Raw genomic sequence first — 26,540 nt, forward strand, 5'->3', positions numbered from 1 at the left:
CGCAACATGTTGGGTCGCAACTCAGTCTGGGTCTGCCCTGAATTTGTTTTTGATGTGAAGTTGTGAATGTAATAATTGTCTTGGCAATCGCCCATAACCCATCCTGTGCATATGACCCAGCCATCTCAGGCCTTTTTTCAGAATGTCCATCACGCATAGGGGGCCATATAGACCCATTGATATAGACTCCCCCTACAGTCACAACAAAAGTCCAATTTTCATAAGTTTTTAAATAAATTTTTCAATGCTCAAGGTCAAACACACTTTACAACATCGTTTAAGCTGTCATATTCCTACTAGCCAATACTCCAGTTGTCACTGTACAAAATTGAGTGACCTATTTGATACTCCTGCCGTACTGCTCTGATGAGCAAATCAATATTTTATTATTTTAACCTCATTGGCTTCATGCACTGCTCGTAAATAAAGTTCATATTCATAATCACCTGTTAGCTAGCCTGAAATAACACTTACAAACTTTCTACGTGCACTTTAGTCATGCTGACATCTCAAAGTAACTGCCATAGTTGCCCTATGCTACAAAAGTGTCATTCAGATTCTACAACTATTGCAAGAGTAAAAAATTTCCCTTGTCAAACTCAGCTAATCCAGGTCAATCTGTTGCTAAGCAACCATGCTAAATTATTCAAATACTGCACATCAAGGGAGCCATCAATAACAATATGATATGATGGCTTTGAACATATGCCAAGTATTCTCAGTGTATTTGCAAGCCTTGTGACTTACAGGTATATTAGCTATTAATATTTTCGATATATGGTAGGAGCCATGTTTTCTGGGCTTCATCCTCTACATAACCCAATGATGTCGAAATAATTAACCGGTCACGTAATATCCTTGGCAGCCATAATTAAAATTCATAACCTTTGAAATGCACTAGACAACAATGGTTGGGTGTAACTGAAAGGGCACTGCTCACATAACTCCAACGGTATTTTAAAGGAAAACAAAGCATCTATTATCCACTAGCTAACTAAGAAATTTTGACAGTAAATTAATCAGTTGAAAATTGGCACAACACCTTGGTTCGTGATAAGGGAGAGCAGGGCACCTATTTACAGCCAGTAACTCGAGAAAATCACGACTGCGGGGTACACAAACTGGTTTCATGACGGTGTGTATGAAATAATCTTTGTATGTCTTTCCGTAAAATAATGGTGGAAATAGTATATACATATTGTTTTTATAGATACTACTATATACTGCATGAAGTCTGTGTATATTGCTATGTACTATATAGTCCATATATATTACTATGTACTGTATAGTCTGTATATATTGTTATGTACCATATAGAGTCTGTATATATTACTATGTACTATATGGAGTCTGTATATATTACTATGTTTATATAGAGTCTGTATATATTACTATATACTATATAGAGTCTGTATATAGGCTATTACTATGTACTAAACGGAGTCTGTATATATTACTATATACTATATAGAGTCTGTATATAGGCTATTACTATGTATTATATGGAGTCTGTATATATTACTATATACTATATAGAGTCTGTATATATTATTATGTACTATATAGCGTCTGTAGATGTTATTACAATTTTCATGGAATCTTTATATAGTTGCGAATACAAATATATATATTGTATATCCAAAAGTATCATAAATTTAAAACAACTTTGCTATAGTTTTCAAATCCATTCAAGTTCATTCAAGTTCATCAACACAGTACTACCATAAAACATGTGATAAGTTGTAAACAGTTACTTGCTGTGTCTAGGAGGTCTACGCTGAGCAATGGAACAGCATGAAGGCTTTGCAAGACTACCTACAAGTGAGCTGCAAGAGAGTGATGAGCAAGTAAGTTTGCTGTCATATACAGTTCTCTCTCTCTTTCTTTCTCTCTCTCTCTCTTTTTCTCTCTCTTTCTCTCTCTCTCTCTTTCTCCCCCTATCTCCCTCTCTCTTTCTCTCTCTCTCTCTCTCTCTCCCTCTTTTTCTCTCTTTTTTCTCTCTCTCTGTCTTTCTCACTCTCTCTCTTTCTCTCTGTCTTTTTCTCTCTCTCCCACTCTCTCTTTCTCTTTTTCTCTCTTTTTCTCTCTCTCTCTCTCTCTCTCTCTCTCTTGTCTCTCTCTTTCTCTCTCTCTCTCTCTCTCTCTCTCTCTCTCTCTCTCTCTCTCTCTCTCTCTCTCTTTTCTCTCTCTTATTTCTCTCTCTCTCTTTTCTCTCTCTTATTTCTTGCTCTCTTTTTTCTCTACTCATTTTTGTTTCTTGTACCAGTTGTAGACTGTTATTCTTAGGCCCGTTATTCTGTTGGTCTCTGTAAATGGCTAGGGCTCAGCCCAGCTTTAAAGTTGTGGCTGTCTATAAAGTTCATATATTCATGACTAGCAATGTAGTTCATTACCTTGTATGACATTTATAACGCTATACTTAATGCTCACAGCTGAGTTATTGATCTTTGATTGAGCAACTGAATTGCCTTCAGGCAAATGTGATACATGGCTAACTTCTCTTGAAAAACTATGAAAAACCTCGTGATTGAAATGAAGTGGTAAATTGTTCTGCTACAGAGGTTTATAACTGCGTTACATATGGCCGTGGGAAATGAGTGTAATCTCCTATCTTTGCTGACTCCTTGGTTATAAATGTTTGCCCAATAGAAATGCACTCACTGTTTTATGTAGAATTAGCTGTGAGTATTATGTTATGTCAATCTACGTAAGGAGCTTGACTCAAGCCAGGGTAGAAATAACTTTGTGCTGCTCTCTTCCGCACTTTGTTTAGACAAATTTATGAAATTTGCAAATGCTTAAATTAAAAAAATTGTTTAATCCAACTACTATATTATAAAACACTAATCATGCAATCTTCAAACTATCCCACCAAATTAAAGTGCTTCGTAAAACAATTAATTGATCAAATAATTTACTTTGAGAATTTGTGAATTTCATAACTTCGTCTAAAAAAAAATGGGGGAGCGAGCAGCAAAAAGTTTCTACTTTGTTAGAAATTATGAGATTCCCAAATTCTCAATCAATTAGTCGTTTAATCTATCTACTACAATTATTATAAAACTCTACTCATGCAATCTTGAGACCATCCCACCAAATTAAAGTGCTTCGTAAAAAGGATGCTTTGCAATGATCTTGAACCTTTGGGCCACAGCTTGTGGGACTGACACTTTGCTACTTGCGCCACTCAACCTCATTTAAAACTTGCAGAGTAATCGTAAGTATCATAGTGTGATGTTCCGTGATGTTAACGGATTATCTTGTGAGGGAGTTACAAGAGCAGACTCACTATGGATTATTTAATGTGTAAAACTAGGTCTACTTCAAGCAATGTTGGGCTTAATTGGCAATTTTAGAACTTTTTTTCTCGATATAAATGTGCCTTGATATACCTGATTAACAACTCAAAAATCTGTCTTCTCATGCATTAAGAATAATTGCCATCAATGAACAAGTTTATAGATTTTTGTTGTGAAACAATTTTAGTTGAAAATGAATGAAATCCCGGCACCACCAAACCTAATGTGAGTAGTTTACAACGGCGGGTGGTCTCCATAAAGAGGGCGGAGTTTTAGAGAACTTTGCTACAGTGTGACACATTTAAATTGTTTCACTTGGAGACTTCGTTGTCCAATCTAGTTAGCTGTGTTTCGTTATGAATAAAATTCAATATATTTGCACTAGTAATGATTACTAAAGCAGTGTTGTTTCTAGTCTGCCAGCAGCAGAGCTCTACGCTGTCATCAGTGTTTAGGCTTCATACCTGTTATGGTCGCTGCTTTTCTAACTGATATGTGATGTAAACTGACATCAATACCTCAGCTCGCTCTTCTAAATATTCAACGCTTTGCTAAATAACTCTATACATTAAACATTCCATCATTAATTCTATGGGTTTAAGCTTTTGTATTCAATGATATAAATTTGTTGCCTCTATTGCTCATCGCAGTACTATTTTTGCATGCTGGTTGCCATCTTTGTTGCTTCGTAAATTCTGATATACCTTAAGCAATATCGGTTTACTTTGAAAGTTTTTACTTTTGTGTATTGTGCAAAAGAACTGCTAAAGAATGCTACGAGTCTTACATCTGTCACACAGATAAAGCACCCGAATAGTCTCACAAGTTATGAGAGAACTGTTAACAATTGACCTAGTTTATATATTTACTGCTAACTAATGACCTAGTTCATATATTCAGTGCTGACAATGAGCGGGATCAGGTCCTAAGAATGTACAAAAGCGTGAGCTTATGTAACATAATACTTCGTATGTGGGCTAAGTCGACAAAGCACCTGCTTGTAGTGGCAATTTAGCTAGGAAGAGGCATGACTGACAACCAAGAACAGGTATTTCTATATCAATTTGCAATGAGTTTTTGCAGCAGAAAATGGTTAATCGTAAGTTTTAGCTGAATTAAAATCGGCAGAACTGTCAAAGAAGTGCATGTTATATAGCCTTAGCTTCTTTACTCTAGCCTAAGTACTTTTTGCGTTGTCCACATTGCTTCTTTTTTCTTGTAACTGTAATGGGCTAAAAAGCTATGTGAGGGGTTGGCGTAGATCAGAATGTTCTAGAGAGTAAAAGGCAAGAGGACAAGCACAAACAGAGCTGTACGAAACCGTATTCTTGTAATCTTGTCTTTATGCTTTGAATAAGCTAACTGCTCATTCCTCACCCCTTTCCCCTACTATCACACATTCTCTTTCAGACGTCACATCTCATGGACATGCCAGACTCTATATCTATGAGCCGGCATGCGTGCTAAGGTTTCATTGTGAAGTGAATGATTTTGGGTGTAGCTACTTGTTAAAATAAATGAGGTGTTAAACAAACCATATGGTTAGCAGATACGTAGGAAGAAACTAGTTCTAAAACAAAAGATTGATCTGCAACAGTTGAATGGTAAGACTGTAGACTCGCTATGCGAGCCTATCATCTGTAGGAATGTTTAGCTGGAATCTTCTTTACACTCGCATCTCGCCATCTCACTACTTGAGCAACTTAAATTGTACTGTGTATGGTGTAGTCAGATTCCATTTACGGGTGCCATTTTGAATTGCAACAGCCAAAGCATTAGTTTTCTCAATTCTAATACCGTAATAGAATCATGCTTGGGTTAACTCTAGGCATTCTCTAAAGTATTTAAGAACACTATATGAAGTGTTTACTCGTTGTGTGGGTGGCAAGCTGTAGTCAGTATTGGTGGTACAAGTATAACATATTATTAATAAGTGTTCAACCTAATGAAATATAATATCAACACTTGAGTCATAAAAGCTGCCTGCTATTTTTGGTAGATTCTAATAATAATGTGGTAACATGAACAATCCAAATTAAAAAAATTTGGTATTATATGAATTACGAGGTAGGCCTATACATTAAAATTGCGGTTAGAATATTATATCACAGAAATTCGTGATACAGGAAGTAGCACAATACAAACCCCAGTTGTAACACAGGTGTAAAAAGGCATATGGCATATGAAGGCATACCATATGGCATATGAAGGCATACTATATGGCATATGAAGGCATACTATATGGCATATGAAGGCATACCATATGGCATATGAAGGCATACCATATGGCATATGAAGTTGTAAGAGATTTCTCTATGATAATAAAATTTGGTTCATGTGCAACTTGGAGTTTTCTCTCCTCGGTTTGGATACTATCATAAATTCTATCTACTAAGTTATAAACTGGTAAACTGTGTGCAGAGCCTTAAAACAACCTGATCTGTTGTGTGAATTCCAGCCTGATTTCTCTCACTGACTTCACAAGTTGATAGCTTTCTAGCTTTATGGATTTACAGAGTTAAGGCTTGTAGCTTTATTACTTCTTGGCCAAATCTGATTAGCAGATTGTGTCTGATTGGGTTAAGCCTCAGGACCATCAAAATTGTGTTACAGAACTTTACCGTAGATTTGCTTTTTTGTATTCCCCAATCCAACTGTGGTGTCATTTAAACTTATATGTAACAATGCTTACTAGTGATGGTTTATATTAGTTAAATTATTTGAGATACACCCAGAGATTGATAGATCTTTAGCCAGTGTTCCATTGTTGCAGGCGGATGGCATACCGAAATGGCAAATGCATGGCTCTGGATTAGATAGCAGCGACAGTGAAAACTCGAGTCAGAAAGATAAAGGCAGAGAGACATGGAGCCACAGCGCTGAGTTTGTTCTGAGCTGTGTGGGATTTGCAGTTGGACTTGGGAATATCTGGAGGTTTCCATATTTGTGCTACAAAAATGGTGGAGGTAAGGCTAAAGCATAGAGGTCATTTTTAAATACTTGCATGAAAGTAACTCACAGTATCTGAAAGCAGTAGTGACTAGTAAATGAGCCAACCTCTGCCATGTTGGAATTGTCTTCCTTGTTAAGTTCACCTTGCATAGATTTCTTCTATCTTTATTTTGAAATTACTTTAAATATGAGTATGAAATATTATTGTGTGCATCGAATGAGCAGCATCAGTGTGAGTCAGCTTGTGAATGAATATAGACTTCACTTTGTGCATTATACAAAAACGTTATTTTAAATCATTTATGACCAGTATTTATTAATCATGGGTTCGAGGCAAGTCAGCAGTGATGAGAAATCAAAAAGAAACCACGAGAATCACAATTGAGATGCAAAAGGAAATAGTTGCGAAGTTTGAAAATCTCTTGCGTCTCTCATGTTTATTTCCGTTTTTATAATTTACTTGTAGTAGTTTATGTTAGGCTTTTAATGTTAGTCTGGTAATTTCTGTTTAATTGTATCAGTTAACTTTAATTTATCACTAACTTTCAATTCATTTTTTTTTCCAAAACTATGCATTATATTATGTCAAAAAACTCATTATTTAATATCTTATCTTGCATGGGAGAAATAAATTTGGTATTCGAACAATTTTGTTGTCGACCAAAAATCTGGAATGAATTATGGTTTACAACCTGTAACCATGGTAACGCTGTATAATTTTTGACAAGCGTCTCTCTATTTTAATAAACATTAAAATGTGATTGCGAGTCAGATATAGAGTTGTCTACTCTTTTCTTAAAACAAGTTTCAATCGAAGAGGAAACAATTTCTAATTTTGTATATTAAAAGTAACACTTATTCATTATATATTTGTGTCCTATTTTCCAAATACGGCCTAAAGTCTTTAAGATTGTTTTTACCAAGAGGGGGCTAGACTGGCCACGAACTTTCTTATTAACTCCAGCATTACTAAGACAAGACAGCTAGCGTTTCCGGTTCTGTTTCGTTTCTGGGGGCGGAAGTGATCTACGTTGAGATTGTCTCAATGTCTTTTGCTCTCCTACACTTTCCAGCATAACATATACTTTTATATATTTCAACTACAAGGCTTTAGTAGATGATACACTCAATTGAACTAGGTAGAGGTGAGATCTAAAAAAAGATATGGAGACATACTAGCAAAGAAATTGTCTGTTTGTATCAAGTACGGGCACTTACTATATGAAGCTTGGAATAAAGACGCACATTCCTATCCAAGTGATGTCGTGTCTTTCAATTAAATTAATTTCAATTTGAAAGCTTTATCGACTAATATCATTTGACATTGAAACATAATAAACTAGAAAATAACACTGATGTTTGATGAAATAGTAGCCAAGAGAAGACAAATTCAATGACGAAACATAATTTCTGTTCCAGGTGTCTTTCTCATTCCATACTTAATATTCCTTGTGGTTGGAGGTGTACCAGTCTTCTTTCTAGAGATTGCTGTTGGCCAATTCATGAGAATATCTGGGATCAAGACCTGGAACTTCATGCCTGTCATGAAAGGTAGGCTGACTCTTAGGTGTGTTCAAAGGATATCAAGGCTTTTTAAATATTCAATTAATTCATGTTTAGCACCTCTATAGTTGCATCTATTTATTGTAGGAATTGGGCTAGCCACCACAGTCATACTAGCTCTCCTCAATTGCTACTACATAATAATTTTGGCCTGGAATGGATTCTATTTGGCTGATACCCTTGCGAGCATTGGAGGACCGCTGCCTTGGGATTCATGCAACAACTCTTGGAACACAGAAACGTAAGTCAATCTTCTCAAATACCTTAGGTGTTGTCAACACTTGAAAAGCAAACTTTTTTTCAACTGTTTGTAAATAACGCCTCGCTGTTACCGCATCTCTATAACATTAGAGCTCAGTAGGTGAAGTCTGAAGTTTATGTAAGGACCACCATGATATTTGATCTAGTAGAGTGAGTCATTTTAGCGGTCCAACTGCCTGGCTATCATATCAGTATTATCTGACAGAAATCGAGATCACTTGAGTTGCCATATGCAACGTGTGACATCTAGTAGCTATTTGTAGTGGTGGCATATAATGAAAGATGTACTTACAAACACCTTAACGCCGTATTTTATTGACTGCCTAGGTGTAAGACAGAATGGTTTGTGGAAGTCTGCAGCTACGACAATGCCAGCTCTTCTGAGGATGGGTCACTCAATGGAACTGTCTGTGAGCAGGTGTCTAATAAGGGATCTGACAGTGTCACAGAGTACTGGAAGTAAGACCGTTTATACTATATATGCAAGTGTGCCTGGTCTTATAAGTGGACAACTTTCATATGAAAAAATAAAAAAGACAAAATGCATACAATAACTGTATATGGCTGGACACAGTTATTGGAAACTCATGTGTCTTACAGAAACTGCTTTGCTTACATCTTGAAGTAAAAAGCTTTGAGCAAACATCTTTGACAATGGTTGTAGCCATAGAATCCTACAGACATCAGAGAGCATAGAAGAGCCCGGCGGAGTTGTGTGGCAGTTGGCACTCTCGCTATTTGTCACTTGGGTGGTCGTATACTTTTGCATTTGGAAGGGAGTGAAATGGACTGGCAAGGTTAGTGCGTAAAATTAAGGAAGTAAAATAGATGGGCAATACGTGAGCTGTTACAATTCAGAAAGAAGGAGCCGAACGAGGAGATATGGATTAGACTGGCAATGGGTTAGCTAAGTAGAAAAAGTTAAATCTAATGGCATAAGTAGTCATTAAACACAGAGAGTAAGTACTAGTGTACAGAACAGACTTAGTAATCTTCTAGAGTATTCATGTACACACCAGTAGAAAGTGATTTCTGTTAGACTATCGATGTACATGAATGGTTATTTGTTGCTACCACTCTAGGTTACTGCTAGTTTACAGATTTGATGTAAATACCATTTTTACAGGTTGTTTATTTCACTGCAACTTTCCCATACCTGGTCATCACTATTCTACTAGTAAGAGGTCTGACACTAGAGGGTGCAGGAAGTGGACTTATCTACTATCTAAAGCCAGACATCACACGCTTAAGTGACATCAACGTAAGTATGTTTCGCTAAGTGTTTAGTAACTTACACGTAAGCATGTTAGTGTTGAAGGTTTTAGCTGCAGTAACTTTAGGTAAAGTCCATCACACAGCACAGATAGAAGGATATGTTATGACTATATAGTGAGCAGTTTTACCAGTACATAGGTTATGTTATGATAGTTGACAATGTACGTTGGTACATATAAATACATTAGTTATGTTATGGAAGTTTACTATGTCAGTACGCTGCATACATTAACATATGAACTTGATAATGTGCCTTTGTTAGCTTTTTGGTATAGAGCAAGCAAGCAACGGTGTTAAGCGAGCTTGGTGTGAGTTGCTGGTGAGACTGGTTGACCTATCTCTGTTGGCAACCAATCACACAGTGAGGCTGGTTGACCTATCTCTGTTGGTAACCAATCACACAGTGAGGCTGGTTGACCTATCTCTGTCGGTAACCAATCACACAGTGAGGCTGGTTGACCTATCTCTGTTGGTAACCAATCACACAGTGAGGCTGGTTGACCTATCTCTGTTGGTAACCAATCACACAGTGAGGCTGGTTGACCTATCTCTGTTGGTAACCAATCACGCAGTTATCACTATACTCCAAATATGCCCTCGCAAAAAACTAAACAAAAACTTATATGCTTGCTGCTTTGTGTGATGCTTCAAGAGAAAGGGCAAAGCTACAGCAAATGATAATACATGATGGTACATCTACTTTTTTCTGTAAATTAGCTGTTGAACGACAAAAAGTTAAACGAAACATGAAAATTACAGGAAAATTAAGTGATGAAAGGTTGCAAATTGGTAAAAGAAATAAAATTAGTTCTATTAATTTCTGTTTAGTTGTATCAGTTAACTTTAATTTATCAGTAACTTTTTGTTACCACAATTATCAATTCACTATCCCTACTTCTCTGCAATATTACTAGATTACCAACTTTTAAAACACGTATGTTCATCACTCAATAATTCCTGGTTTCTGTCTTTTCATTTTTGCTTTGTCATGTAATAAAAACATCTTGTTGATGATTACTCATGCCAATGTTAAGCTATACATACTTAACTTAAGAATACATAAGTTTTTAGTATTGTGCTAGTACAAAGTATAGTGACTCACTATGACTTGCGTGTTTCAACACACTGTGTCTAGTGGTTGAGGTTTACAAAAGTATTTTTTGTAGCTAGCCTTTGTCAGATCTTGTGAAAACCGATTGCTCTCTCACCAATTCGATAAACCATTTAATATCCATTCAACCATTCATCCAATCAGTGTGCAAGATGGAGACAGCATGTTTTAGTCTGACGCACGTATGTTGAAAGTAGAGCATCACAGAACAAATTGGAACAACATAAAATATTGGCGATATCGTATTGGGTCTTAAAACCATTCTCGTGAATGCGTGAAAACTTGATCTTTATCATAACAAAGGATGCGACTCAGCATTTTTCACTAAACAAGATAATGCAGTCCTCAATAGAGAAGTCATAAGGAAAAGGGTACTCCATAGGCTGGTTCACACTATATCGTCATATTTCGGCATTGTCCTCTCGGCTATTGTTTGTCGGCTATGTGCCCCGGAACTGTTGACATCGTCGAGGCGATGCAGATATGTCGAGAACGTTTGCAGCTGTAAAACTTTCTCAATAGGTCACCAAGTGTACACAAAAGTCGTTGCAATGTGAAACTCTGCAATGATGATGATTGGCCATTGTAGATTGCATAATCTTCATTTTCTTCCATGACAGTTGCTGCGGAGCTAGTACTTTATCATTTCCGTGAGTGCTCTGTATACTGAGAATGCTATACCACAGGCTATTCGCTGATGTAAACGCAGATCGGTTTGTGATAGTGTGATTTCATTAAAGACTGTTTCTACTAAAGGCCATTTTAGTAAAGGCCCATTTTAGTAAAAGCCTCTTTTAATAAATGGCCTTTTTAGTAAAGGCTCTTTGTACTAAAGGCTTTGTTTCAGTAGAGGCCCATTTTAGTAAAACACCTTTTTAGGGAAGGCCCACATTAGTAAAAGCCCTTTTCACTGAAGACCCTTTTCAGTAAAGACACTTTTTAACAAAGGCCCTTTTTAATCAAGGTTATTTTACTAAACTCTTTTTTTTTATTAAAGTTCTTTTAAAGAGCTTTTTACAGGTTGCAAGTTTTCAGTTACAAATTCAATTCAAATTTGTCTAAACTTGAAGTATGAAGCTAATTTTTGTAGGTCTGGGTGGATGCAGGCACGCAGATATTCTACTCGTATGCTGTCGCCATTGGAGCTCTCACTGCTCTCGGCAGCTACAACAAATTCAACAACAACTGCCATCGACAGGTTTGTCATAGTTATTCACCAAGTGATAGCATAGACTGCTATAGAGGAACTAGCTCATATCCATAGAAGGATATATACATGTAGAATGGATATATCCATAGAAGGCATCCTGAGTCTCAAGTTTGATTTTTGGCGGATTAATAATTGTTTCAAATTTTCACCATTTTTAATTGAAATTAATTCCTAGCAAAGTTTTCTAACTTTAATGGCTACCTTTATATCATTTGAACCTATTTTAACATATCTGAGACTATACCGGTATTTGAAGTTTTATTCCAGCAATCATTTGCAAATACAAAATAAACTACAGTATATTCAAATGGAGACTCGTAACACTAAAACTGGAGCACAATAACCGATATCATAACAAGAGGGACAACCAGGAAGTGCAACTATTGATGGCTTCTTTGTAGAAGTCCTTTTCTTCTGAGCGTTGTAACTGCGATCAAGTTTTGTAAATTTTAATCTTGAAACTTCCTGGCCGTCAGATCACCTAAAACAACAAACAAAATGATGATAGCAAGATATCTATACTTTATGATAAAATCTTTTAAACTGTGACATGCGTGACCCCTTGTGACCCCTTAAACTGATGTTTGTGTAGATCTAGTTGAGTTGTTCAGTTGTATCTGCACACATGTACAAGTGGCTTGTTACAGCGATCTAGGTCAACTGTATGCTAAATGTGACCTGTTTTTACCGAACCAATTACTTACCTTATGTAATCTGGTACATCTATACTTTGTTACTCTAGGTACTAATACTGGCTGGAGTGAACAGTGGTACAAGTCTGTATGCAGGAATGGCCATATTCTCTGTTTTGGGTTACATGGCTCAGGAGCAAGGAGTACATATCAGTAATGTCACGGACAAAGGTTTGTCCCATCTTGTTTTCTCTAAGATAACCAGCCTTTTGATGTGCTGCCATATGCAAGGAGCAAAATGTAGCTATATCACATGTACATGTATACCAGAATATAGCTATATCACATGTACAGGTATACCAGAGTATAGCTATATCACATGTACATGTATACCAGAATATAGCTAAACAGTAAGATGCTCCTTCAGCGTAAATAATCCATTCCGAGAACGTTTACGTTGTAGAGATTTTACTTTATACAAACAGTAAAATACATGTAAATAGACTAACTGTTCCAAGATCTTCCTAAAATCATCACATGATCATCACATCACAGGGCCATTCAAGAGGAGAAAAACTGAACTTCAGTTTTTAATTTAATTAATTACTGTACAGTAACTGTGGTATTATTTGTATCGATAACTTTTTTCCTCACTTCCAATTGGTTTATCATTCTTGATTACAGTAATTTTACGTTAAGCTGATGGGAGCAAATGCCTTCCATGTTAATTTAAATCAATTTTTTAGTCAGCAATCTCTATGCTATGAAAAACCAAAACATATCGTGTGGGTCTAAAATTAAACTTAAATATATTTTTGCCATAATGAGGAGGGTTGTGTATGTCCGTTTCTCTGAAGCCACAGTTATCATCATCGAACGGTTCCTTTTGTTCTAACTTACGTCTTTCAGTCAGAGCTTTTGCTGCGTATCAGCAATCTCGGCTGTCCTCTATTCTGTGTGAGGGTTTTAGATGGGGTGGTTTAGATTTTAGATGCCTAGTTTTTCAATGCCTTGGTTGAGCCAGGGTTAAGTATTAGGATAACGCATCGCTTTCATAAACATCATTTTCAATGAGGCGCCAACTCGTGACATTCATCTTAATAGACAGACATTCCAACACCTGCACCAATCGATCGTCTTTAGGCATTTTTGAATAAATGTACAGCTACTTATTCTCTGCACCTTAGAGAGAATCTGATGCTGGAGAGAATTAGAGAATCATCCACATTGGAGCGTGTGAATGATTTCATGGAAAATTCTGGAACTTTATATCTAGCATTCCTCTAAGACTACCAGTTTAAATCAGCATGATGTCATTGATGTTTTGTTAGGTGCCGGGCTGGCGTTCATTGCCTATCCAAAAGCAACCTCGACAATGCCATTCGCTCCTCACCTCTGGGCAGTTCTCTTTTTTATTATGATTGTATTCGTCGGTCTTGACAGCCAGGTAGGTTAGTTTTGATCTTGGTGACAGAATCGCAACTCCTTGAATTAACAATAGTGACAGCACTGGCAAGGACATCAGCACTTACGTCTGCATTGACACCACAACTTACACCTGTAATAACCACTTGCAGTAACACTGATACATAATAACACCTGTCAATTACACCTTTTTAGTGACACCTGACAAGTGGCACCGATAATAACACCTGTCAATTACACCTTTTCAGTGACACCTGACAAGTGGCACCAATAATAACACCTGTCAATTACACCTTTTTAGTGACACCTGACAAGTAGCACCGATAATAACACCTGTCAATTACACTTTTTCAGTGACACCTGACAAGTGGCACCGATAATAACACCTGTCAATTACACCTTTTTAGTGACACCTGACAAGTGGCACCGATAATAACACCTGTCAATTACACCTTTTTAGTGACACCTGACAATCACACTGATAATGACATTTGTCAATTATGCCTGACAGGCTACACCTTTCATTGAACTTGTGCACTCTAATGACAGGCTTGAACTGAAGACAAGTTTACTAACTATTCGATGGAGTCAAGTTTCCTCTCTGGTTGTGCATAAAGATGCGACCTTTCAATTTTTATTTCTGCATCTTTCATAGCTAGAGCCTCGACAGCTGCTAATCATTAGAGTGGGGCTATCTTGCTGCCAGCCACCTAAATACTTGGCAGTCTTAATAAATGCCAATAAAATAACTGCACAGAAATTCATGTTTTTCATCAGCTTTTGAAGTATATGGTCAGAGTGTTTTAAATATAAAATCAGTGTTTGTCCCCAGAGTCTTCAGCCTTGGAAGAACATTGGGTATTAATAATTCACACTTAAACTTTACAAACAAACTATAAATTTCAAGTCACTTAATACAACATTTTCGTTGGTGCATGGTAGATGGTCATTTGCTGTGTGTAAAGTTGGATTCTACAATAGCAATTTATAATTTAAGAGGGCGACTATTTTACAATGGATAATTGTCGGGATACCTAAACTAGTCTAGTCAGATCTCTACAGTAACTTTGTACTGTGTATGAAGACTACAGGTAAAACTAAAACGCGACAAACAAATGGAATAATATATAATGTACGGTCAGTCCTGTGCTGTGCTACTCGAGTACAAATTCGAGTACAAGTAATACTCGAGTACCGATTTCAACTACTCTCTACTCTACTCGAAGGGGCCATAATATGGGATAAATATACTCTATTTGTACTCCCTTAGGAAGAAAGTACTCGGAATCTACTTGCAAACTTAAATACTCTACTCTACTTTACTCTACATCAAAATACTCTACTCTACTTTACTCTACATCAAATATACTCTACTCTTACTTGCACCAGGGAGTTGTCAACTCCCTGTTGACACATAATATTTCTCTTTACTTTACCTAGACTGTGATCCAATTTGTATTGTGTACTACCTGCTTTGTTCAGCACCACAATTTCTCTGTTTGTACTCTGTACGTGTGTAATGTATTGTGGAACAAGAGCTTTTTCTTATTGAAATGTCAATCCAAGGTCACATAGACTACTGAAATGTTGTGCAAGTAACATGGTATGATAGTTAAGTGTCTGTGAGAATTCAGAAAAACAAAATGTGAGGAGAGATTTATTTTAACAATGGCAGAGGCAGTGGTGGCATCTTGGTGAGGCCACATCGCGCCTCAGTGAGCGATGCTGTTCTGGAGAACCTCATTTTCTGCAATTGCAACAGGCTGCAGAGCCTAGTATAAATAAAGAAAACTAGAACCCGGGGATAGTTGGACATTATACTTTTATATTATCATATTATTTTATCATATTATTATCATACCCTAATCATTATCATATTATATATATAGGCCTACCTGTACTGGTTAATTTGGCTGTTTTACTTGTTTGTTCGTTTTACTTTAATTTAATAAAAAGTACTTGATATTTGATTAATGTATTCTATACTTGTACTTAAAATTCAGAAGGAAAACTCTACTTGAACTTGAAATTTGAGAGATAACTCTACTTGTACTCGGAACCAAGTTGTGATACTCTACTTGTACTCAGAATCAAGTTGTGATACTCTACTTGTACTCGGAAGGCAGAAACATGTGTATACTTGTACTTGTACTCGATTTTGTTTTGAGTACTCGCTTACTCTACTTGAACTGAAAAAAGTAATTGAGCACAGCTCTGACGGTCACACCTTGACTTTCAAAGTTATAGTGTTCTAATGTTTGCAATTGTTTCCAGTGTTTACATTGTATATCGATGCTGTTGTGTGATTGAATAATATATATATATATTCTTATGCTCTTATATATTCTTCTAAAAACCAAAACAATGAAAAAAACTTAGAGTAATTACACATAGCATTAAAAAGTACATTGAAAAAACTGCTATATAAACAACATTTTAAAGCCTCATTATTTGGCAACACAGTATCAGCAGAGTGACAATCAGTCAAAGTTACTTGGGAGCAGAAATGCAAGTTCAGCACTATTTGTAACTTAACTTAGTTTAATTTGCACTAGATGTGATTTAAATTTGTTTCTATATATATTTTTAATTTTTACATTCTATTTAAATTTTAATGAGATTTTTACTGTTATGCACAAAACTGTAGTTTCATTTATATATATTTTTAATTATTTTTTAAATTTTATTTCATTTCTATACAGATTTTCACCGTTACGCACAAAACTGTATTGTATTGAAGAACTGTGAATGCTATATGTTACCAATTACGTCGCAACAATTATTTTCTCATATTTTACACCTCAGGTTGAAAAATTTATACATGCAGAGGTGATCATGAGTCAATGTTTGACTGTGTGTAGAACTCCACCCCGTGGCATGCTGAAACAATTATTTTGTTCGTTCATTGCAAAAATCTGTCAAAGTATAGTTAAATCTGTTATCTGTTTGTGTATTTGGATATATTACAGTTCTCTGAGTCCTATTTGTGTAGTATTAATTATTGATTTGATTACAGTTTGTGAGTGTGGAGGCCTTCGTCACTATCATTGCTGATGCCTTTCCTAAATACTTGCGCAAACCTTGGAGGAGAGAACTCTTTGCTGCTGGTTATTGTTTCCTGACGTTCATCATTGGCCTCTCCATGGTCACAAATGTACGTATAAATACTCTCAGATTGAATCCACCGCTTAGTGCATTCTTATTTTATTATTCTTGCGTTTTATTTCTTATGTGGTTAAGCTGGTGTCTCGTGACTCACTTTCTGTAGATGTCCCGTGACTCATATTTCGCAGGTGTCTTGTGACATGTCTCCTGTGGGTTCTCTAGTACATTATTGCATTGGCATGACACTATTCATTTGCATCATTCATACGTGTCATAAACATATAATCCTGTACTTACATTTCAAACTGTACTTACATTTCAACCTGTATTTACATTTCAACCTGTACTTACATTTCAACCTGTACTTACATTTCAAACTGTACTTACATTTCAAACTGTACTTACATTTCAACCTGTACCTACCGTATATCAAAAACACTGGCTATGGCTTAGAGTACTGATAAAAGTTTATGTTTGAAGGCTCTGCGACATTGAAATTCTTTACCCTAGCATTATTATATGTTGTTTAATGTCCTGGAAAGTTTATATGCTATTTAAAGGCAGCCTTTATATATTTGAAGTATGACTCATTGCGTTGCAGGGAGGAATCTATGTATTTGAGCTGTTCAACTACTACAGTGCGAGTGGAATGTCTCTGCTTTGGGTCAGCTTCTTTGAATGTGCGGCTGTTGCCTGGCTCTATGGTAAGTCTGGTACTGCCTGACCCCATGTGCTCTTGCTCTGACATCATGATATGTAATTATTGAACATTTTAGTAATGCCAAAAACACACAGTTAATTTCTCTTAGTTCAAAGCAATTTGTTAGAAGTTCAACACCTCAACTCAAAAAGCATTAAACTATCCTAAAGGCTGCCTCTCCGTTTTGACAGGTTCTAAAAAGTTCTATGGTAATTTGGAAGCTATGATGGGATTCAAACTGCTGCCATGGTTCAGAATCTGTTGGTTGGTGCTCTCTCCTCTGGCCTCTGCGGTAATCATCAGCATCCTTTTTTTCAATGGAGAATGAGATAATGGTTGTATGATCTGAAAAAAAGCATATGCATGCTCGGAGTTTTCATTTTAATGTGTTTAATTGTAGCTGCTCTTTGTGATGATGTGGGTAGAGTTTGAGCCTCTCAAGTATGCTGACAAATACACATACCCAGCCTGGGCTCAGGCTATTGGTATATGCATGGCATTCGCATCTATGCTTTGTATCCCAGGCTATGCTGTATATGAAATGGTGAAAGCACCAGGATCCCTCACTGAGGTAGGTGCAGTATTATGTATAGATCTCATTTGATGGCATGTTTGTTGATATAATCCATGTGTTTATTATGTACACAGTATCTATCTACAATGTATATAACAAATTAGCTATGTAGCTCCAGCGCTGTTTTGATGATGAAATATACTTCTAGGCTCCCATTTAGATTTCTCCTTGATTTCACTATAACTGTCCTCTATAAGCACACTCCTATTCTCACTGGCAAGATGAGCTGTCTGCTGTAAAAATCTGTCGAAATCGTAAAGGATTTGTCTTCTCATGGCAGACAATGTCTTTAGAAAAAGCAACTCCTTTGCAGGATTTATTTGGTTCAGAGGTTTTAGAGGCCAAAGTAAATCAAATTTGTGAATCATAAAAAAGTTGTCTTGCCTTGTATTTTTGTTTGTCGTAGACAGCCAACTCCGTTTAGGGTTCAATAAATAAAACAAATAATAAGAGGGCAGAGTGAACTGCTCAAGTCTAGTTGTGAATATTTCTGTTGTAGAGGTGGGCATATGTTAGGACACCCGTACTCGGAGAGGAACAGTTAAAAGCTACAGCTACCTGCTATGAGATGACCAATCAAGAAACAGGAAAGAGTGCTAAAGGGAATGAAATGATGCGCCCTTGAATAACTATATATATTCTCCTATATAACTATGTACCTTAATAGTTTTATTACTTGTGTTTATGTTACAGTGTTTGTAAATCACTTTATTTTATAGGAGTTGCACCCTCTGCATGAAATAAAACTAGCAAAGTATGTTTTACAGCATTCACTCTAAGCAATACGCATATAATAATTGTTATATAGTTTGGAGCTCGAGTTGAACACTAAAGATACTTTTATGGAGTCATTTGTTCTATACTAAGTATAAATAAAGCATTTATTAATGTACAACTGACAAACTTTCCTACAGTTTGTATATCCTTTGTAGGATTGTATTAATTCATGTATGTATACGAACATATCTGTACACATATATGTATGTGGAGAACTGGAGAGTTGAGGATGTAGAATGCTTGTGATATTCTAGCTGTTGCAAAAGGATGTCAGGCTTGTATTTGATTGGTTGCGGAAATTTCTTATCAGCCTCATACTGATAGTAATAATGTCATTTGATTTGCACCTGTTATCAAATCGACGCTCCCAAAATATAAACAAACCACTTTATACCAAACATATTAACTTGAAACATCAAGTTATCAGTTTTAACATGGCCTCTAAAGCTTCAATGATTTTGCGTTCTCCTTTTTTGCCTGGTACTTTTCTAATTCTGTTATGGCTGCTTCTATGAGCACATAACTCCAGCCTTAAAGTCAATATACCGTAAAACCTCTAATTGAGCCCCACCTTCATTTGAACACCACTTCCGTTTGACTGCCACTCTAAAAGATGAAATAAAAAATTTGAGCCCTACCCTCCAATTAAACGCCACCTCTAATTGACGCCACTTCATCATTCTTCGATCTTTATGAACCAATAATAGCAAGTAATCAGCATAAAAGTGTTCCCAAAATCGTAATAATAATGACTTGGTTCATCGATAACAATTAATTCTTTCATTGTTTTCGTTCATACCAAAGTCCTCTTCCAACTCCAAGGCTTTCCAATTATTTGGTTGATACTTTGAAAACAACAACATAGAAATAATTAAGATTGGTATCAGGTTAATAGTAGTTCCTTGTTTAACACATTCTTGATACTTCAATGTATGTAAAGAAAGGTTTACTATTACAATGGTAATAAACTAGTTTTAGGTTAGAAGTTGCGCTTCGCATTGTGGTTAAAAGTTTCTCATTATTTGTGCAAAATGAAACACCTAAAATTTTTTGCTCTGCTAAAAAATTGTTTGAACGCTAATAACGACTAGTTCAGCAGTGCAGAAGAAGGGTTGAGGTCAGGAGAAATTGTAGAAGGTATTGGACAGCCAAAAGAACGAGCGACTATCAGATAACAGCCGACCAAGCAAACAATGCAAATATTTTTGTTTCAAAACTATTAATTTTGCATGTATTATAAGTACGGTTTGTTGATATCATATGTTCTTGGATATATATATTTGTAGCATTTGTTAGATCTTTATTGTATAACATATTAATTTGCAGATTTTTAGCATATTGTTTGAAAGTTATTGTTTGTGGTTACCTTAACTCAGCTTACATTGGATCGATGCTCATAACTCCTCTTCTATCGCACATAAAAACCAGTTTTGGCTGAAAACTGTAGCAAACATATCAATTAGAACAATGAACTTTCATACAACATTGGTAAATATAGTTACAAAACAAAATTATGCCTTCAAATAAAAAAGAAATAAAAAATTGAAAGCTCCAACAAATTGCAAAAAGGGCTATAATATTGTTGCAGGTTAATTGCCAGCAATAAATATCGAATAGTAGAGATATTTTTCGGTTTCCGCTGCATTCATTTAGAGAGCTATGGTAAGTAGGAGGTATGTTAGCAGTTTTTTTGTATTTAAAAGGTTTAATGTCGCTCCACCTGAAGAAGAGTGCAAAATATAGGCGGCATCCCTTCCCCTGAAGAATGGTTAAATCTATCTCCCCTAAATTCTGATGAACTATTTGAAAAATACAAAGCCAACCTCCATTTGAACGCCACCTTTATTTGAATGCTACCTCCATTTGAATGCCACTATAGAAGAAGAGTTGAAAAATAGAGCGCCAAGGCGTTCAAATAGAGTTTTTACAGCATTTTGTAACAGTTGTTTCAATGGTTGTTAAATTACATATATTATAAAATCATGGTGTGAGATCATACAACGGAGTGGGCTGAAATACGATATTAATAGGACAATAGATAAAGTAGAAAAATAAACAAATACTAAAGACTGCGCGTCGACTACGCAGGTGTCACACATCGCATCGCTTCCAGCTTTTATACTTGAATCGTTTCTTGCTTTGTTCAAACATTCCTTCCTTTTTAAAAGCGTCTTGTGAATTTGCTAATAAAGGCGTCGAAGTCGCTCACCTAGACACTGCGTCATTGAATGTAATTAGCGATAATAAGCTCACGAAATCAAGTCATGATTCTTCATGCTTCTTTTAACTTCTTTTAACAGTTGAATACAAATTCAATAAGTAACCGTTGACCCTTTCAAAAGCGAAGAATCGGTCCTCCAAACTCTCACATAACAATCTGCATGCACAAAATCAAATAGTGGATAGTGCAAGCGGTAAAATCTAGTTCCTTTATGCGTTTGGCTCTGTTAGAGAAGGTTTAATAGCCATTTATGATATCCTCATCTCTTTTTACAACTTTGTAGTAACAACTCTCCTGTTGGGGGTCTTCAGTAGCCTTGCTTTTATTATTAGCGATCATGCTCACCTTCGATATGTACCACTTGGTGTCAACTCGCAAATTCTCTTCAAATGTGCTTTTAAAGCTTTCCCGACCATGTTTGGGGAATATCCATGTTGTTTCGCTGAATGATTTGGGTCTGGGTCTGAAATCGCAGTCTACACTGCTTCTGTATCTCCACTCTTGGGGAATACCATAATTGATGCTTCGATAATACCTGTGGAAACACATCCCACTCGCATATGAACAGCAAATATACATGTAGTACAGTGATATAATGGCAAACCAATGTATAAATTTTAATGACACTCCCATGTATAGATTATAACTGCACTCTAATGCTCAGATTATAATGACGCACCCAAATATAGATTTTAAACACATCCGAGTACAGACTATAGCGACACGCCTATGTATAGATATAGTGACATACCAATGTATAGATTATAATGACACACCAAAGTGTGGATTATAATCACATACCTGTGTGTAGGTTATAGCGACCCACCTATGTATAGACTATAGCAACGCATCCATGTATAAGTTACAGTGATACAATTGTGTATAGATAAATTCTAATGACACCCCCATATTTAGATTATAGTTTTAAACCCATGTACAGATGAGTATACATATGTTAGTCAGTTCCGCATACAGCTGGAGGGTTCCTTAGTTTTGTGATCAAATTTGAATAGCTCTATGAATAGAGTAACTCAATGTTTAGCGTCCTATACAATATGTGACAGCCAATAAAGGCTTTCCATATCATTTAAAAACTACCACAATGCTGTCTGTTGGTCTCTGATAACCATCCAGTGCAGATTAGTTCCATGATTTAGATGATCATGGAGCACACCTGCCGTACTTCCTATATGGTCAGCACCAGTCATTTCTTGCTGTCACAGTGTCAAGGGTTTTGTTTATAGCTAATCGATACTTCGGCTCTAGTGCAATAAATATTATCGCTTCCTGGTGAACGGTCATCCACTTTGATCCATCTCCTTTAAGTGTTGATGAGTTGAAGACACTGTGATAGGTTAAGACGTTCAAGTCAATATTCCCTACTTATTTGCGCTCTTGTAGCTACTAGGTGTGTAAGATGTAATAGCTGGGTAGTAACCAAGAGACTCCTAGTATCTCCTGTATTTGTTAGAACACAGGCTATCATAGTAGCTGCAGTAATGAGCAATACAGTGAGCTCTGTTCACCACCCTATTTGACTTAATTTTTTTCATGACAGGCCTGTGTCTTCTCTATTACTCTGATATCGATTCTTCCCTATAATCTAGTCCAGTGGTTCATAGCCTAGGTTCGATCAACCTGTAGGGGTTAAATGAGCCAGTTTTAGGGGTTCGGTGGAGGTCTCTCAAACAGGCAACAGCTAGTCACACTGACTTGCAAGGTCGTGTCTGTATGAAAGTTTTCGTTGTGAGTTCAGGCATTGTATTGATTTTGTTCTTTGAACGCAGTTAATTTTGTGGATCAATCAAACATATACCTACGTATGTCCTGAATGTAAAGAGAATTGTGTTTTATTTTCAATAAAGTGTGTGTACAAGTGTGTACAATATCTGCTTAGCTTACTACAAACAGAAGCTGTGCATGTTTTATGAATATTGTTGTACAAACAGCGTCTCTGTGATCTTTGCTGGTTATGTCTGAGTCCAGTGACAAGAAAACCTTGACAATTGGAGATGATGTCCAGTTGCAGAACCATTCTTGTCACCACCAGACTGTTCTGTGAATTGAACCTCAACCCTGCTGCTGGCAGTTCAGGCCACTAGACCACTAGACCATGACTGCGCAATGAAGGAAAGAGAGACTATTTCTGATATATCTTCTAATCAGCATCTCTAAATAGATAGCTGCTTATTCAAAACTAATATGTAGACCCTTTCAACAACTTCTGTGGAACTCAGTCTACGCAGAAACCCCGTAATTGCTGGCAAGGCTGACCAGACACTCTCACGGGTACACGCAAGTGCGTAGTCATCGCTATTGATCTGTACAAAGATAATTGATAGTGCCTTCATTGATCATTGACTAACAATTTGTGTCGCTATCCGCCTTAGGCGGCGGATGCCTAACCAAATCCCGCCTTATCTCTACAGACGTTCCTCTATCTCACTCTCATGAATGACTCAATCACACGCCCAGTACTGATAATCACACAGTAGTGCCTTCAGATTTACCTGATAGGGGCCAAGGTGGGCTCCAGTTGGACGACTGTTTTGTATCTTTTCACCGCTGAGAAGTCGAATGTGCTTTTAAAATACGTCACAGGTTTTAAAAAGTTTGGACTTTTAGTGAAACAGATAATGTCAGTGTACTTTCGATAGTTGTCTTCTTCGAGAGCCACATTTGAATTCTCTTCCTGCTCCATTGTTTTTGGTACCGTCTGTCGTCTCTCTGCAAGCTTTCTGCTTCAAGCTTATTCAAAGATTCGAGTTTATGAGTCCTAGAGTTTATCCACAACTACCAAACTACAAACACCATAAAAGTATTTTAAAAGATGTTATCAAGCAAAGAAAGCAATGCTGTTGAACAAAAAAAGTCATACCTCTAGTCATCTTAGCTGCAGTCTCCTCTACGTTATTGGCTGCCTATTGAGTCCTCAAGCTACATCCGACACCTAAACTCCTTACCCGTATATTCTTAATACACCTTCTCACACCTGCCCTCAAGTGTCATTCTAATTTGAGCTTTCACTTACTCTACATTGATTCACTTAGCTTAGTGTTTTGGTATTGACTCATTTTCTATGCCCTAGCTCTGTACTCACCTAATAGCATTGATGATGAGTGACATACAGCAATATCTTATTCTATTTGTGTAGCCTCTTGTTCTCTCTAGTAGCGGAGTCAAGGATGACCAGTAGCATTCCAATCTCTACCTTAACAATGCTTGCTCTTCACAGACTATTGATACAACTCCTGCCATTAGACGGGCGACTGTTGTCTAAGTTTATCAGGTGGCAGGTGGAGGCAATTAAGTGTCATACTTGTTTTTGAAAAGTGAGAAGACAACTACTATTGACCAATTGTTACAGATTAAAATAGAACCTTGCAAAAGTTCAAATTAATAAACTGGAAAAAAGTAATTTTTTGTGGCTTTTGGAGGTCATTGCATGCTTTTGTGAATGTATGCTCACCATCCTAAGTTCATTGCAGAAATATATAATTAGCATCAGTTTTAAATTAAATAATTTTTTTATGTGGGTTAACAACGTTTCCATAGATGCCCATTGGCTTGCCAATTGCGAACATCTATTAGCCTACTAAGTATAGCGGACCTTGTAATAATGCTGTAGCATAATAACACAAGTTATTGTGTGCTCTGACCTATCGAGTTAGTGACCTTGGCAACAGAGTTGACTTTCTCAGCCTGGTCTACAAATGCTTTTCACTTCTTGGAAGAGCTCTTGTAGAAACTTTTTGGTTAGTAGAACTTTTTGGTTAGTAGAACTTTTTGGTTGGTAGAACTTTCTGGTTGGTAGAGCTTTCTGGTCATTAGAACTTTCTGGTCGGTAGAAGTTTCTGGTCGGTAGAAGTTTCTGGTCGGTAGAACTTTCTGGTCGGTAGAACTTTCTGGTCGGTAGAACTTTCTGGTTGATAGAACTTTCTGGTTGGTATGTTGGTAATAAACAGGGAAACAGAACTTTTTGTATTGTGCTTAATAATCTACCAACATCATCCAAGCTTAATTACACGTAAAGACTAAAACTAGATGTGATGTATATTTGTCTGTGCATGCTGCATGTGTGCATACATATGCACATGCTGCATGTGTGCATACATATGCACATGCTGCATGTGTGCATACATATGCACATGCAGCATGTGCATACATATGCACATGCTGCATGTGTGCATACATATGTGAGTTTGTGAGCATTTAAACTTGACCAAGGTCTAATAGCATCAAATAAAACTTGTTACTGTGTTATTAAACTGGTTATTGTGTTATTTATTTAGAATTGTTTGCAACTATCGGGAATACCATGTTTTTAAAATTGCAAGTCATATAACTTATAACGAATAGCTCTAATATATACATGTACATATATATATTAGCATAATTTATTATAAGTTATAGTGAAAACTAAACTTAAAACAGATAGGTGATAAAATTTTAGCCGATGACAAAGTCGAAGTTTATTTTAGTAAAGTACATATTAAAACTTTATTCAAGTATGTGTTTAGTAAGCTAAATTCATTAAAGTTAAATTCAACGTACATGTATATGTTATACGCCTGTCGGGAGGTAAGAACACCTTACAGTACGTACTGCATTTGGTACACACATTATAATGTTACATTTTATTGCAGATCATAACCACTAAATACACCAAAGTTACTGCAGGTAAGTTACTAAAGTCAATATATTATTTTGTTACTAATTTTCAATGTGTAAAAATTTTCGTATGTGCAGTTTGCCTTCCAATGCCAACACTGCAACGAATCAAAATCATATAAAAGTATACCAAATAATTTTTATTGTAATCGTAGTAAAACAGACTTTATTTAACCACTACTTGCTAATTATTTCACATTTAAACATCTTAACTTTTTTTTCTCTTGATTTATTTCAACTGCACAAAACATTTTTCTCGTGGGATAAAGTTTGAAAGTTAGAATAGTATCTGTTGTTAACTGTTCAACGAAAATAAATTTTCTGTGCCAAGTCTTTTTATTACCCAAGCAACGCTGGACATTCAGCCAGTATATATATACATGTATATGTATATATATATATATATATATATATATATATATATATATATATATATATATATATATATATATATATATATATATATATATATATATATATATATATATGTATATACATATACATACATATATATGTATATATATATACATATATATATATGTATATATATATACATATATATATATATATGTATATATATATATGTACTTTGAGCATAAAAACTTACTGAGAATAGTTATATTTCATGTATTAAAATACCTAACTCATTGCACTGAAACACTGAGCTGTTCAGCTATATGCAAATATATAAATCAAACCGTAAACCTAGGCACCAACATGTCACAACCAAATAAAAACCAACACAATAGAATAACACAGTTTAG

General features: G+C 36.1%; 1 protein-coding gene across 1 annotated transcript; it reads left to right on the plus strand.

Moving 5' to 3' along the window:
* The first annotated feature begins 1,018 nt into the window (after nucleotides 1–1,018).
* Nucleotides 1,019–19,077, plus strand: LOC137387862 (creatine transporter-like). Its single transcript, XM_068074377.1, has 16 exons — nucleotides 1,019–1,135; nucleotides 1,768–1,847; nucleotides 6,073–6,265; nucleotides 7,671–7,802; nucleotides 7,902–8,055; nucleotides 8,403–8,534; nucleotides 8,740–8,872; nucleotides 9,202–9,336; nucleotides 11,552–11,659; nucleotides 12,414–12,534; nucleotides 13,635–13,750; nucleotides 16,745–16,882; nucleotides 17,435–17,537; nucleotides 17,725–17,825; nucleotides 17,934–18,104; nucleotides 18,607–19,077. The coding sequence occupies exons 2-16, from the start codon at nucleotides 1,785–1,787 to the stop codon at nucleotides 18,730–18,732; spliced, it is 1,926 nt and encodes a 641-aa protein (XP_067930478.1). The 5' UTR covers nucleotides 1,019–1,135; nucleotides 1,768–1,784; the 3' UTR covers nucleotides 18,733–19,077.
* Nucleotides 19,078–26,540: the final 7,463 nt, after the last annotated feature.

Source organism: Watersipora subatra, chromosome 2, assembly GCF_963576615.1.
Source record: "Watersipora subatra chromosome 2, tzWatSuba1.1, whole genome shotgun sequence".
NCBI lineage: Eukaryota > Metazoa > Bryozoa > Gymnolaemata > Cheilostomatida > Watersiporidae > Watersipora > Watersipora subatra.